The sequence below is a fragment of the Dendrobium catenatum genome, unplaced genomic scaffold, assembly GCF_001605985.2.
Source record: "Dendrobium catenatum unplaced genomic scaffold, ASM160598v2 fragScaff_scaffold_883, whole genome shotgun sequence".
NCBI lineage: Eukaryota > Viridiplantae > Streptophyta > Magnoliopsida > Asparagales > Orchidaceae > Dendrobium > Dendrobium catenatum.
In genome coordinates this window covers 116,425-131,665 of record NW_021319345.1, presented here as the reverse complement: position 1 = coordinate 131,665, position 15,241 = coordinate 116,425, and the positions used below count along the sequence as shown (strand labels likewise).

Genomic DNA, 15,241 nt, shown 5'->3' with positions numbered 1-15,241 from the left:
AACAACATCAAGTTTTTATCCCACTACGTGGGGTCGGCTACATGAATCCTTTTTCTCCATTGTGCCCTATTAAAAGTCAAATTCTCGTTTAAATCTAATAAAGAAAGGTCATTCATAATATTTCTAACCAAGTCTTTTTAGGTCTACCCCTATTTTTTTTTAACATAAGTCAAATCTAATACATCTACTCTCCTAACCGGGTCATCGGAAGGCCGCCGTTTTATGTGACCAAACCATCTAAGGCGACTCTCTAATCTTATCTTCTACTGGAGCTACTCCAACCTTTTCATGTATAAGTAAATTTAAGATAAAGCTTCGGAAATTAAAGATAAAATATCATGTATTAGTAAATTTAGCTGTATAAAATTTAATGTTTTACCAAAGACAAATTTTTTTTATTTATGTAGCTATTAAAGTTGTAAGGCCATATATTAAAAGGAGCAATAATAAATTATCATTTAATTACATGTTTTAATAAACGTGTATCTATTAATGCTTTTTTCAAATAAATAATGACATATAGTTTAGTTTTGCATTACATATTTGAAGAATATATTGATATTAAATAATTTGGTGATTGGCCTTTTCTCATAGACTAAATATTTTAGATTTATAGTATATTTGAGCTCAGTTATCTTATCAAAACATCATTTTATATTATTTTTTTGACACAATAAAAAAAATATTAGAAATTGGTATATATTAAACAATAAATTTTACCAATAACAAACTTTGATCCATTTAAACTCCTTAATTTCATTAATTTAAAAAGCTATTTTAAAAAATATAATTCGAGTGAGATTTTTTAATAATTTTTAATTAAAAATGGACTAAAATTGCCAAAAATATGTTAAAAACAATCTCAATTGTCAAAAAAGAAGCTTTTTTAGCATAAAGTGAAAACCCTAATTTAATTTGAAGTTGCAATTTAATAATTTAAAAAAAAATATTAGAAATTGGTATATATTAAACAATAAATTTTACCAATAACAAACTTTGATCCATTTAAACTCCTTAATTTCATTAATTTAAAAAGCTATTTTAAAAATTATAATTCGAGTGAGATTTTTTAATAATTTTTAATTAAAAATGAACTAAAATCGCCAAAAATATGTTAAAAACAATCTGAATAGTCAAAAAAGAAGCTTTTTTAGCATAAATTGAAAACCCTAATTTAATTTGAAGTTGCAATTTAATAATTTAAACTTAAAAGCAATATTAATTTGAGATTTTTTTATAGAAAGTCTTCATTTGTTGTAGCATAATCCTCTTTTAATAGTGACATATTAACTAATCAATTTTCATCCAATGAGCTAGCCATATAAGTCATTGAATTTGACCTAATCTCACAAGTATGTAGACAAATATCACTAAGTTCTCCCAATTTGATTATTTTAATTTTTATTGAAATAAAATGGCTATGGATGTAAAAAATAATTAATTTCAATAAGGAAAAATAATTCTATTTATTCTTTAGATGTGCAAAAAGAGATTTAATGAGCTAGCCATATAAGTCATTGAATTTGACCTAATCTCACAAGTACGTAGACAAATATCACTAAGTTCTCCCAATTGGATTATTTTAATTTTTATTGAAATAAAATGGCTATGGATGTAAAAATAATTAATTTCAATAAGGAAAAATAATTCTATTTATTCTTTAGATGTGCAAAAAAGATATTTTTTTATATCATAATATTCTGATAAAAAATCATATAAATTATTAAAATCATTAAATTTATTTAAAAATTAAGTAATTAATTAAAATTTATATTGCATTCATCTTAAAGTCAATCCAATGAATTTGAAAGGCAATACAATTCAACAGTAATATCAAGCTTTTATCTTATTATGCAGGTCAGTAAAATGAATCTTTTTTCTTCATTGTGTCTTGTTAAGAAACAAATTCTCATTCAAATCTAATAAAAAGAATATCATTTCTAATAATTTCTAACCATGTTTTTTTAAGTCTAATATATATTATTTTCTTAACATAGGCCAAATCTAATACATCTACTCTTCTAATCGAATCATGTGAATGCCGACGTTTTATGAGACCCAACCAATTCTTTTGAGGTCTACCTTTACCTTTCTAACCAAGTCTTTTTATGTCTATATTGACTTTCTAATCGGACCATCTGAATGCCGACGTTTTATGCGACCCAAACATCTAAAGACAACTCTCTCTAATCTTATCTGCCACTGGAGCTACTCCAAACTTTTCATGCATATACTCATTTTTCATTTTGTATCTAAGAGTAAAGCTACTCATCCATCTGAAACAAATATAATAGTCCTTTTTAAGAAGTATGACTATAAAGAAAAAAATTGTAAATAATATTGTTGTTATTAATTGTAAAATTGAAGAGAAATATAATTTAAAATTAAAATTTAATAAATGTTGAATCGGTCTATAGCATAAAATGATAAAATTCTAGTAATGTAAAATGGCTTGTGGACGTGGCTGTAACGCCTATTTAATGAGAAGGAAGAACTGACAATATTTTAATTATGGCATACTTAATTGAAAGCTCACTTCCACAGTACCACTGAAGGATATCTTCTCTCATATTAAAATATTAGTGATCTTTTTTCTAACTAAATTATGGAGTATTAGTATTTTTTTATTTGTTATGTTTTGTTTATATTTTATGATTATTTATTTAAATAAAATGCATATTTAAATGTGTGTTCATTTGTTCTTTTCGATCCTTATAGATATTTTAAAGGCGAGTAAAGGCATATTAAGATCGACTTCATTTAGGACGGTTTTTTTACTGTTTCCTAAAATATTTTTTTGATATAAGAAATTTAATTTTTGCACTAAAAAAATGCTTTATGAAGCAGAAAGAAAGTCACCGCAAACTAAGCCTAAGGGTCCATTTGGGACAATTTTTGCTTTTATAAAGGTGGTTGTAAAACTGATGCAGAGAAAATAGTTCTTTGAAAGTTGATGCGGAAAACAATTTTCTAGGACAAAAAATTATTATAAGCTGTGAAAAAAGTAATGTCACTACAAAAGCTATGGTTACGATATGTAAATTAAAAGTAGTAAAATTAAAATTGTGGGATCGACTACATGAATTATTTTTCTCCATTGTATCCTTTTAAGATTCAAATTCTCATTTAAATCTAATAAAGAAAGGTCATTTCTAATATTTTTTAACCAAGCTTTTTTAGATCTACCTCAATCTTTCTTAACATAGGCCAAATATAATACATCTAATGTCCTAACAGGATCACGTACCATAAGGCTGATATTTTACATGACCAAACCATCAAAGGCGACTCTCTCTAATCATATGTTATAGGAACTGCTCCAACCTTTTCTTGGATATGCTTATTTTGTATCATGTCTCTAAGAGTATGTCCACTCGTCCACTAGAGCATCCTCATCTAAGGAACACTTAACTTAATATTATGCTTCTCTTTTAATGGTCATCATTCTGCGCCATAAAGCATTGCAGGTCTCACCACCATCTTATAAAAATTTTCCTTAAGATTGAGTGGTACTTTTCTATCTCACAACAACCCAAAGCATTCCTCCACTTCAACCATCTAATTTAAATTCTACTAATTATATCTCCAACTATTTCACCATTACTCCGAACAATAGACCCAAAATATCAATCTACAACAAGTACACACTTATTAATGACTTGATTGCTCAAAGTCACAAAACCCCACTAGATCTATTATTGCTAAAATTACACTCCATATATTCGTTTTTGGATATATATATATATATATACTTTATCTTCTATGATGATTAAGTTGTATAGTCTTTCATTTTAGCAAAGGTGTTAAGTTTGATGCTCTAAGTTGTCTCGAATAAGAGCAAGATCTTGTTGCCCTAATTGTTTTTTCTCGGACAGAGATTTTTTATAGAACCTTTGGAAAAAATTATTAGTGAGATATTTAATATTGTGGATAATGACTTTTATTCAAGCATTAACAAGCTATTGATTGAATCAAATTAGCATAAATAAAACAAGATAGAATAAGCTTTTACTCCACTTTAATATCCTAAAATTCTCAGGATCGGATTTTATTGAAAATTTGTGCTTCAGACTATAATGAAATGAAACATATATCTTCTTTGGTTGGAACACTAAGGCTTAGCTTAGGACGGCTTTCTTTATGCTTCTTAAAGAAGATTCTTAGTACAAAAATTAAGAATGCCGTCCCAAATGAAGTCTGGGGCATTCTTCTTATTGCTTTCTAAAGTTGCTTTCTAGGAAGCAATTAAAAAGCCGTTCCAAATGAAGCCTAAGATTTTATTTGAGACAGCTTTTGACCTTTTTTTTAATGCTTTAAAAAAATTTGTATTAAAAACATCATAACAAAAAAGTGATCAAGATTGGCTGAAAATTCTTAGATTTACTTTGAAATTATTGTAAAATTAATTTTCTACATGATTACACTAATCTTAAAGCATGTCCTTAAAATATGCAAGATCATATGTTTATAATTTTTTCCCCTTAATAATCTTAGAGGTACAAGATTATTAATCAAATGATAAAATTAAATGCAACTTTGATATTGGGATAATAAATTTGATGGCCCTTCCATCCCATTGAAACTGCATGCATGCTAATCTGATATCAAAATTAGAAGGAAGTAAATTATAGAAATGCTGACAAAATCTCAGTAGCTTTAAGAAAGGTTGATAGTGGCAAAAGGTGGAGGAGGGAGGCCAGGGCATTCATTAATGGCATGTGGATCACAATTAATGGGAAGGAAAGACTCGGTTGAGATGTGGAGAGTGATGGGCTGAGATCGGATCCATGATCAGATACTGGCCGTCATGTATCAATCCATCACCATAAATCAGAGCCCAATCGTGGGGATGCATGCATGAGTGCATGTCTCTCTCTCTCTCTCTCTCTCTCTCTCTCTCTCTCTCTCTCTCTCTCTCTCCATCTCTCTCTACGTATCACATTATTGCAGATTATGAAACTTCAAGTCGGCATGGTTTGCCTTCATTAGTTATTAACTATGAAAAGGGAATGGTTTCTAATTATGATTATTATTTGATAGAGATTATGTTGATTAAAAGATATTTAGGCTACCTCAATTATGAGCGATAGTGCGTACTTCTGAGTTGTGCAAGTAAAAGAAAAAAATATGGGGCATGAAGTTTTTATATTTATATGATTTAGGTTTCGTTTGGAATAGTTTTATTAATTGCTGTTTTTCAGAATAGTTTTTTAATACAAAAAATTTTAATTCAAGAAATTTTTGTGCTAAAAAATTGCTTTAAAAATAGTACGTAAGAAAGATATCTGAATGAAGCTTTAATCATCATTTCACAAGGTCAAAGAATTTGAGCCTAAGTTGTTGCTAGCATTATTAGTGTTAGAGATGCATGCAATAAGTTGATCACTATGATGATACTCCTATTGGAAATTATAATAAACTATACCGAACTTTGCATTCGGGAATCAATCTAGGCATATATCTTCTTCATGCAATTCGGCCCATACCGCTTTTAGTCGTTATTGTAATTTTTACCAAGAATTCTAGCTCATCTTTGCTTTTGGCGCAATTTAAGAAGAAGGAAACACTTAAGGCATTGCACTCATTTCAACTTTCCTCCCTCTTGAAGTTGTAGGAACCTCTCTCTCTCTCTCTCTCTCTCTCTCTCTCTCTCACACACACACACACACACACAATTATGAATGATAGTGCATGCATACTTCTGAGTTGTGCAAGTAAAAGAAGAAAATATGAAGCATAAAATTTTTATATTGATATGATTTAGACTTCGTATGGGATAATTTTTTACTGCAAGTAATCATTTTTATTATTAAAAAAACTATTTCAATCGAGCTAACCTGACCCAACATTTTGTTTTCCTTTTAGGTTCTCAACATTAAAAAATGTCATCTCCTACTCTATTTATTTTATTTATATGATTATGTAGTTATTACTTAATCATAACTATCAAGTTCATTTATTGTGTTATTAAAAAATATATATGATAAACTAAAAATATGTTGAAAATGTATCTATATTCTTCTAAAATTATAGTAGTATCTTGCTTTACATACAAATACACACATAAAAAGCTCTAGACTATGTGATATGTTCTCTAATTTCTAGAATAAATGTCTTAAATTTTAGTCCAACATATGAACATCTTTAAACAAAATATTCATAAGTCTTATATAATTCACATTATAACCATTTATTTACAATTGATTTCTTGCTCTATTTACAATTGTATACATCTTCGTTAAATTTTTGAGACTTGGACTCTTAACAGGATACAACAGAGAAAAATAATTCACATACAAATTGTCAATCTCATGGTGTGGGATAAAGACTTGATGTTATTATTGTTTTATATTTGTTATTATTATATTGTTATGAGACTAATCATCACAACCACCTTATACATATTAATATATTTATGTTGTTGGGTGAGATGGAAAACATCATAAGCAAAACTTCAAAAAGGTGCACAACCCACAAATATGGGTAACCCTAACTCCACCATTGATTATGTGCACTAATGATTGGAAGATACATAACCACTCCTCATGTCTCCTTCCTACCTTCCATCCACCATATATTTATTTTCTTTGTTTCTCTCTCCTCCTCAACTTTCTATTTATTTACTTCATCAATCATTCAAACATCTCCATACTTCCTCTCAATGTTTGGCTGAACATATAAAATATGTATTAAAGGGTGAGAGTACTATTGCCGTGGAGAAGAATGACATTAGCATTTCTCTGAGTTCATTATGTCAGCATTTATTTATTGCTTGTAAGGGAAGTTGCAGTAAAGGGACTTGTTAGTCTTTATTTAAATAGAGAGAGAGAGAGAGAGAGGTTATATTTATGTTTATTTGAAGGAGAAATCACAACATGCGTGCATGTTAGGCATTTTCTAATAATGTTCAGCCGGCCAAGGGCCATCTGACATGATCAAGTAAGCATTAAACTTAAAATAGGTCGGTTAATCATATCATTTTAAGCTAATCTGGTTTTGAAACAAGAATGAATTGTAATTAATTAATCACAAATCATGCTAATTAAGTAATTAGTGTAACTGTGAACGGTCTTGATCTGAATATTTATATTCGAGAGGTATGCGTGATTTATTAATTATGAGTGGAGAATATAGTGAAATTTATATGATTGTTAAAAATCAGATAAAATATAAGCACTTTTCATGACTTCTTGTGGCTTCTAGTGCGCTTTTCATGACTTCTTACTGTTTTCAAAAGCAACTTATTAGTACAAAAATTTTGAAACTAAAAAAAAAATATTAAAAAGCTGCTTCAGAAAGTAGTAAGAAAGTCGTCCCAAACGAAGCCTTAATATGCATGATCATATTTTAGTTGAAGCCTTAATGAGATTAGCGTTAGTTTCCTTATGACTGATTGGAATTGTATCATAAAAATTGAGGCAATTAGTTGGTGTGTATATTTTGAAGAACATTGCCTTATCCAACCATATTATGCATATATCATGAAAGTGTGAATCTTGTTATTTTTTATTAGATTGTTACATGGGAAAATTCTCAATCAAATGCTTCAAAATAAAAAAAGCTTAATATCTCAAATAACATAAACAAAAAATTATGATGAAAATTAAATTGACTATATATAATGCTTGAATTTAGAAAATTTGCAAGTTAATTTCTTTTAATCAATCAATATGACTTATTAGGTTTGATTAATTTATCTGATAGAATTGTTAATCTACAATAAATTAAGCCTTCATTTAGGGGTTATTTATTTTGAAGAATTTTGAATTTGAAGTAAACTACATGCACGAGATTTGAATTTTCAAAGATTTTATTACTAAAAAAAGCAAATGCATGATATTCTACTGAATATTTGGAAATTATCATCTCTAGGTTATTTTCAATGTATTTTGTATTGGTCTGGTTTGACAGTATTTCATATACAACAAACATGTGAAGATTCATCAGTCGGCCATCGACCAACTCTTCTCACCGTTGCTGCCAACCGCTACCCCACCACCATTGTTGTCATTATTGACTACTGGTCAATACCACCATTAACGTTATGCACCACTGTAGACCACCGCTACCACTGTCACAAAAATATTTTACGTATTGTTTTTATTTGCAAGTAAAATATTTCCAATACATAATTTTACCATATATTATATTTTAAATTCTCAACATTTTCAAATACATTAAAACAAACTTATATAATTTTAAAATATTTTGCGATGATAAAAAAAAATGTTATTTCATCCAAATGAAAATGGCCTATCTGAAAGCAGAAAATGAATGTGAGTCCCACATCCTCCTTGTATGTATGCAGACCGTGACTAAATAGCAGCTCTGAGCCTCCCATATATATATCATAATGGCTCTATGAAGCAGCCACAGCTGCTCAGGTACTGCTGCTAGGTTTTCTGCGCTCACCTACCTCAATGACCTGCACATGGAGGGGTCTTTGATCTCCCTTATGTCACCAACTTTATTATATTTTTTAATGCTGTAGGTAGTTGCAACACTGTACAGTGACAACACGCAAATTTCTCTTTTAAGTTTCTTGCAATGGAAATCTAATTTCGTCATGCTACTGATAATAATTACATTAATCCTTGTGAACTCAATAATTAGTTGAGATCAACTCATCAAGAAACCTTTCTGTTAACAAAGAGCAATTTACTTATCCTTATGTGATCTAAGCAATTTACTTAAACCTTGAATTATTTTTAAGGTTTCGTTTAGGATAGCTTGATTACTATTTTGTCTTTCAAATTAAACGGTAACCACAATTTTTGTATGGCCATCAGTTAAAAAAAATTATGCTAGAAAGTTTATTTCTACAATAGTTTTAAAAGTTATCTTTATCTACAACAACTTTACAAAGTAGTAAGAAAGTTGTTCCAAACGAAACTTAAGTTGAAATGTTTTTGGGAATATGAGCGATACGCTAAGTTTCGTGTGCTCTCTAGAAGTATTCTCCTATGTATAAAGTATAAACTTGTGTGAGTTAATCTTATTATTGTTTCTAATTCCTGCTTGGCGCTGCATATTAGAACTCAATCACTCATTAAAGCCCGATTCACATCATTATGCTCGATAAAATGAATGAGGGAAGTTCCAATCGAAAAATATTGGAAGGGAAAAATGCTTCTAAGATGAATCTCTTCCCATGCAATAGTCAGGAATTCTTGACGATATCGAGCAGGAACAACCTGTTGTTCTTGAATACCCCGATTCAAGGCCAAAGAATTTCCTGCTGCTACCATATAATATTCATCTCTATTTTAAGATAAATAAATCATATGTGCCTCTTTTTGATCTTTCAGATAATTTATAAAAACCATAACAAAATCTTTAATATAATAATTCTCAATTCAGTTTAATATCAAATATATTAGTTATATCCTCAAATATTCTAAGTACATTCCTTATGTATATCAAGAAAAGGGAAATGTTATGAAGAGGGAGATGTATCAGAAGATGCTCTCAAGCAACTAACAATGATTATAGAGCAATGAATAGTATTCCTCACTATCCATTTTATAAGTGATCTATTTATTATCATTGATGACAAGCAGAAAATCATTTGATATTACTTTGTATATAAGCATTTATCATGTTCCATAGAACCATAGCATCCAAGCCTCTCTTTTTCTAACTCCTATTAAGAGAGATAACTGTCTTCTTGTAGATATTTGAGCCACACAAATCAAAAAAAAAAGTACATATAGAAAAAGATGTTCTAACAGCTGAGATTCATAGTTTATAGAGAGAGAGAGAGAGTAGAGGGATGAATAACTAGCTGTTAAACAATTGATTTAGCCTAGATAATTTGAAAACATAGACAAATGGACCAAGCAGAGCCCTTGTTTTCTTAACTCTGAACACTCATCAACGATTCCCACATAATTAGGTTCCTTGATCCCCTCACATTCCAGCTCTTTGTAGTCCCCATAACCAGCCATCTTGTTCTACATAAGATTAAGAAAACCAATTACAGGAAAAACTTAATAGTGATCAATGGTGAAATCTGGAATAGGCTAGGTGACTCTCTCCCATGTAGATTACAGAAAAATCCTATATAATTATCTATAATAAGAATCTTCCATCTGTATATTTTTCTGCAATTTTGCCGTCTTTAGCCCTCTAACAAATTAATCAATAAGGCATAAACATAAGGAACGATACCTTGTTCTCCCTTTTCTTCCTTGCTTTCACATCCAAAAGGCTAAATTCACCAACCTATAATCAGAATATAAACCATAATGAATGAAGAAGAAAACACATGAGCAAAACTATTACTATAAATAAATAATTTGAACTACCTTTGGACTATTCACAGGAGAACTAGCAGTGTCTTCCAAAGAATCATCTTCCAAAACTCTTCTTTCCTTCTTCTTTCTCTTCAAGCTTAACTTGCCAAAACTTTGCTTCTGATGAGGCTTCCATGCAGTACAAGAGGCAGCATCTGACACCATTGAAGAGCCTTCGTGAAGACTCGAAGAACAGCTGCTAGTTGAAGCTGTTTCTGTTGCTTTTCTCTTCTCTGAAGCCAAGAAATCTTCAAAGTAAGAGGTCCAACCACTCTCTTCTCCTGAAGAAGAAGACTGTTCTTTGGAGCGAAGAGTCTTCTTCATGAAGGAACAGCTCGGCTCCTCCATAGGTGGTAGATAGCAATCAAGAATAGAATTCAGACTATTGGCTTCAAATATTTATAGCAGTGGTCCAGTGGATGTAGAGATAATTGAGAAGAAATTAGATATCAGGGATAGTTAGATTTAGAATAATGTGGGGTACATGAGAGGTTGGGGAATTACTACAAACAGTTACAGATTGAATGATGTGGAAGTTTAGTAGCCATTAGCTCTTTAGCAAAAGCACTAGTCTTGATTTAACCTTCTTAACTGCATTATTTAAAATGTCATGGCCTCTTGTACTTCTCATTATGAAGAACCTTCATTGGTTACTATAATCATTCCAGGAAATATAAATGGATAGCTGATGTAGATTTTCTTTTGTTAAACCCTTTATTTTTTTGAAATTTACATACATACCATTTTATTTGATGCTATTTACATATCTAACACATAACACTTTAATATTACATTCCTACCTATCATATAAAATTTTAATATCAAATATATCACTACTATATTTCATTTTTACCACCCATACCAGCCTATAAATTTTAATATTTCATTACATGCACTCATATTTGTTCTATGGGTGGTAGACATGTAATATTAAACTTTTAGGTGTTATATATCTAAATAGCAAAAAATAAAGTGGTATGTATGTAAATCCCCATTTTTTATTTTTTGTGATGGAATAATCTTAATTATGAGAAAATTTGCATTCTTATCTCAATAGAATTTGAGAAAAAAAATATTATTAATTATATTTTTATTTATTTGTTACTTTTTCTTCAATATTAACAGTAAATTTGAATTTATTTGTTATAATTGCATAAGTCAACTGCTATTTTTTTCTTATAGAATTTAATTCCAAGTTAGGCTATTCCTAATGCATTGACAGGTGTGGATTTCAATGACTATATTAACTAATTTTAGTGGCCGTTTATTTGATTTTCTCTTCACATTGTGATGTTTCCTTGCTACTTTCATTGCATCATTTATGCATTAATAAGGGATAAACGTTGGCTGATCAAATAACTGAAGAATATATAAATTAATCTTATGGAATAATATATCTTTTATCTTCCATAATTGTTTTTCTTTGTAACCTCTTTTTGAGTTTGTTTGGGAAAACATTATTCTGTGCGGACGCCGAACGTCATTCGTAGACCAACAAAATGCACCACGTCACCCTTGTTCGGTAATGCGGCTCGGTATTGTTCTGTACAGCTGACGTGACTGCGCTTGATTGGCCTCCGGACAAGAGCTATGTCTGGTGTCCGCACAGAATAATTTCTCATGTTTGGGATAGCTACATCATTTCATAAAGTTGTTTATGAAGTTGTTATGGATAAAATAACTTAGGATTTGTTTGTGACAGCTTTCTTAACGTTTTAGGGTTTAGGATATTGTTGTGAATAAAATTGCTTCGGAACATAATAAAAAAATTGTTTCGAACTCGTTATTTTTTTCGAAAAGATGCCATAACAATTCATTCATTATAGATTTTATAAAATTTATGTACTTTTTATTGTAATTTTTATGAAAAATTATTAAGGTTATTTATTCATCTTTATATTTAATCACGTGTTTTTACTTAATGATTTGATTATTTATATTTTTGACACAAAGAAGATAAATCATTTTACTGCAAATGTATTAATTTCAAAGATTTAAATTATGAAATCTTTAGATGTTGCCGATTTATATTTATATATTTTTTGAAGTAATTTTTTTTTAAGAAATTATTCTTAAACTAATTTTAAATATATAAGCTGAATTGTGTTATCTGCTTATCTCAAGTTATAAATTAATTAAATAACATTGCTTGTTTTATTATATTTGTATGAATTTGATTGTTTAGAATAATTTCTGACTATAAATGAAATAATTTAGAATATTAGTGTATGTTTTAATTTTAATGATTTAAGGATTAATTAGAATTACATTTTACTGTCACATAAGAGCTCGAATTTATCCCCATTTTTATGCTAATGTTAATTTTATATTAGTAATATAAACATATATAAAAGATATTTTAATTATAACATATTTAAATCATTAATTAAATAAGAAATAAATTCATTTTACAGTCAATTTAATTTAAAAAAGCCTTGATTTTAGCACTGCTCTGCCCATGTCTTTACCAGGTGTGGGTGAAATTTGGGAGTTGGACATTAATGCATGTGCATTCATGCATTCACTTTCATATGTGAATTAGTATGCCTAACTGTAAAGTAATTGATACTTTATATATATATATATATATATATAGCTCTGAATTGAATTTAACTCTATTATTGGGGAAGAGTGGCCTACGGAGATTCGTACTCACCCTATTATTTATAATATTTCAAGCAAGGGTAAGAATTCTGTTGTGTAGACTTAATTTGATAGAAACAGGATGTTTGAGTTTGAAAGGTACACATACCTTTGTAGTTCAAATTAAATTTTCTTATTTTATTGCAATCATGTAATATGGACTATTATGATTTTAATTATTTTAAAATAAATCTTTTATATATTGACTCTAGATGTGTATCATATATGATTTGGAATGATTAATAGCTATGGTAAATTAATAAATTAGAAGATAATTAGTAAGTAAATAGGAAAAATATGTTTAAATTTATCATTTAGGTATTGGTGCGTTACATCGTTGTCAGGTGACGAAGGACGAAGGTCTAAAAGACCTTCATTAGGCAATGAAGGTTGGAGGGACTTGGGTTGGGCAACTGAGGTCGGAGGTGTCATAGTCGGACGATGGTGGTTGGAGAGACCATAGTCAGGCGATTGAGGTTAAATGACTATTGTTAGCAGGAGACGAAGGTTGGAAGGACCGTAGTCAGGCGATTGGGGGCAGAAGGACCGTATTTGGCCGCTGAGGTCAAAGAATTGTAGTTGGCGTGAGACAGAGGTCAGATAGACCATTATCGGATGATAGAGGGTCGGAGGGACAGTAATCAGACAACCAAGGTCAGAGGGATTGGTGTCGGGCGACAGAGATCGGAGGGATCATCAACAGACGACAGAGGACAGATGGATCATCGGCATGTGACAAAAATCTGAGGGATCGTTGTCCATGGTCAGAGGTGCAACAAATGTCTAACAATGATGGTTAGGCGGAGATCTAGTGGTGATGGCCTGGCAACAAGGGTTTATTGGTAGTGATGCGTGGGTGGAACTTTAAGATTTTTCAAGCTTTAAAACTCTATTGATTTATATCCCAAGGTCCAAGCCTCCTCCAATATCCCCTTTATGCGGGGAGAGAGGGTTTATTTATAGATTTTGAGAGTGGTATGTTTCATAAATATGGAGAAGATTTAAGACAAAATTGGAGCGCTCTATCAAATGGCTCATATTGATCCCTTTGATCATAAAGCGCTCAATATCTAAAACTAAGCAATATTGAGCTCGTTGGATTCGTCTAGTCAAGCCGTTCCATTTGAATATAAGTACCATATTTGTGATAATTGGTTTATCAACTTAGTGTCTTGAAGTATCTACACAACTCTCCTTGGCCTATTGGTTGAGAGCTTAGGCTTTCAACTAAGAGGTCCAAGGTTCGAGTCCATGTGTATGCGTTGTGTGTGTGAGTTTGCCTTAAATGGCCTAAATGTCCCAAAAAAAAAAAAAATTCAAAATTGTTTAATTTAATTTGAGATAAATGCAATACATATAAAACCAATTAAACTTTTTATTCCACTTCCCCTGAAATAATTCCACAAATTTGAGTCTCATTCTAATAAAAATTTCAGGATGTCCTAAGCTTTTTTTTTTTTCAATTTAAAATTACATTCGGAGTCTATTTGGAACTATTGCAATATTTTAATAATGATCATTATGAAATTGTTGTGGATAAAACAATTTCATTATTATGATTGCAAAAATAAATTTCCACCACATAAATATAAAAAATTGAGTGAGAAAGTAAGAAGAAAATAGTAGCAAAATAAAATCATGATTGTTATCTAAAAAAAACAGACAAAAAGCTGCCTCACACATACCCTTTTTTTGTGACGAGGAAACAGTCTTTAGGCCAGTGAAAATCCCGGTCGACCTAACATGTAACCCACACAAATTTACTCAAGGCTTTCATTGTTTACCAAAGGATTCGAATCAGGGACCTAGGCTTTGCCAAGCTAGCTCTTCATCACCCGGACAAGCAAAATTTTCACCCATACCCTCAATCAATCATTTTCTTTAGCTGGATATATTTTAAATTTTCTATGAGATAATTGTAACAAATGAGCAATCAATTAAAATTTGATCAAAATTTGCCGATTTATATATTTTTTTTTTCAAAAAAATTAGTTGCAGGCCTTAGCTGGCTGCAAAGATTCTTACCTTCAAAATAACAGTTTCCTTCTAAGAACTCATACACTCTTCCTCCACAAATTTGAAAAATTTAACTGATCATCAAATACCAAAATTCCTTCCTTTCCTCGACCATACATAAAAAGCAACAGAAAACCGCCATTCGGATTTCCACTGACATCCCTCTTCCTTCCGCCACCTCTTTCCTCCCCTCCACCCCTCACAAAAGATTTCCTTCCCAACTCTCCGGCCATGCCCAACAGTGCTCCGCCACCAGACCGCCACCGCCACCACCGCCCGCTCAACAT

The 15,241-nt window shown here is 30.5% G+C and overlaps 1 protein-coding gene across 1 annotated transcript; it reads right to left on the bottom strand.

Annotated features, from left to right (window-relative positions):
• Positions 1 to 9,755: 9,755 nt before the first annotated feature.
• Positions 9,756 to 10,680, bottom strand: LOC110101185 (vascular-related unknown protein 1). Its single transcript, XM_020828976.2, has 3 exons — positions 10,308 to 10,680; positions 10,171 to 10,224; positions 9,756 to 9,953 (listed from the first exon to the last, which is right to left on the bottom strand). The coding sequence occupies exons 1-3, from the start codon at positions 10,641 to 10,643 to the stop codon at positions 9,801 to 9,803; spliced, it is 543 nt and encodes a 180-aa protein (XP_020684635.1). The 5' UTR covers positions 10,644 to 10,680; the 3' UTR covers positions 9,756 to 9,800.
• Positions 10,681 to 15,241: the final 4,561 nt, after the last annotated feature.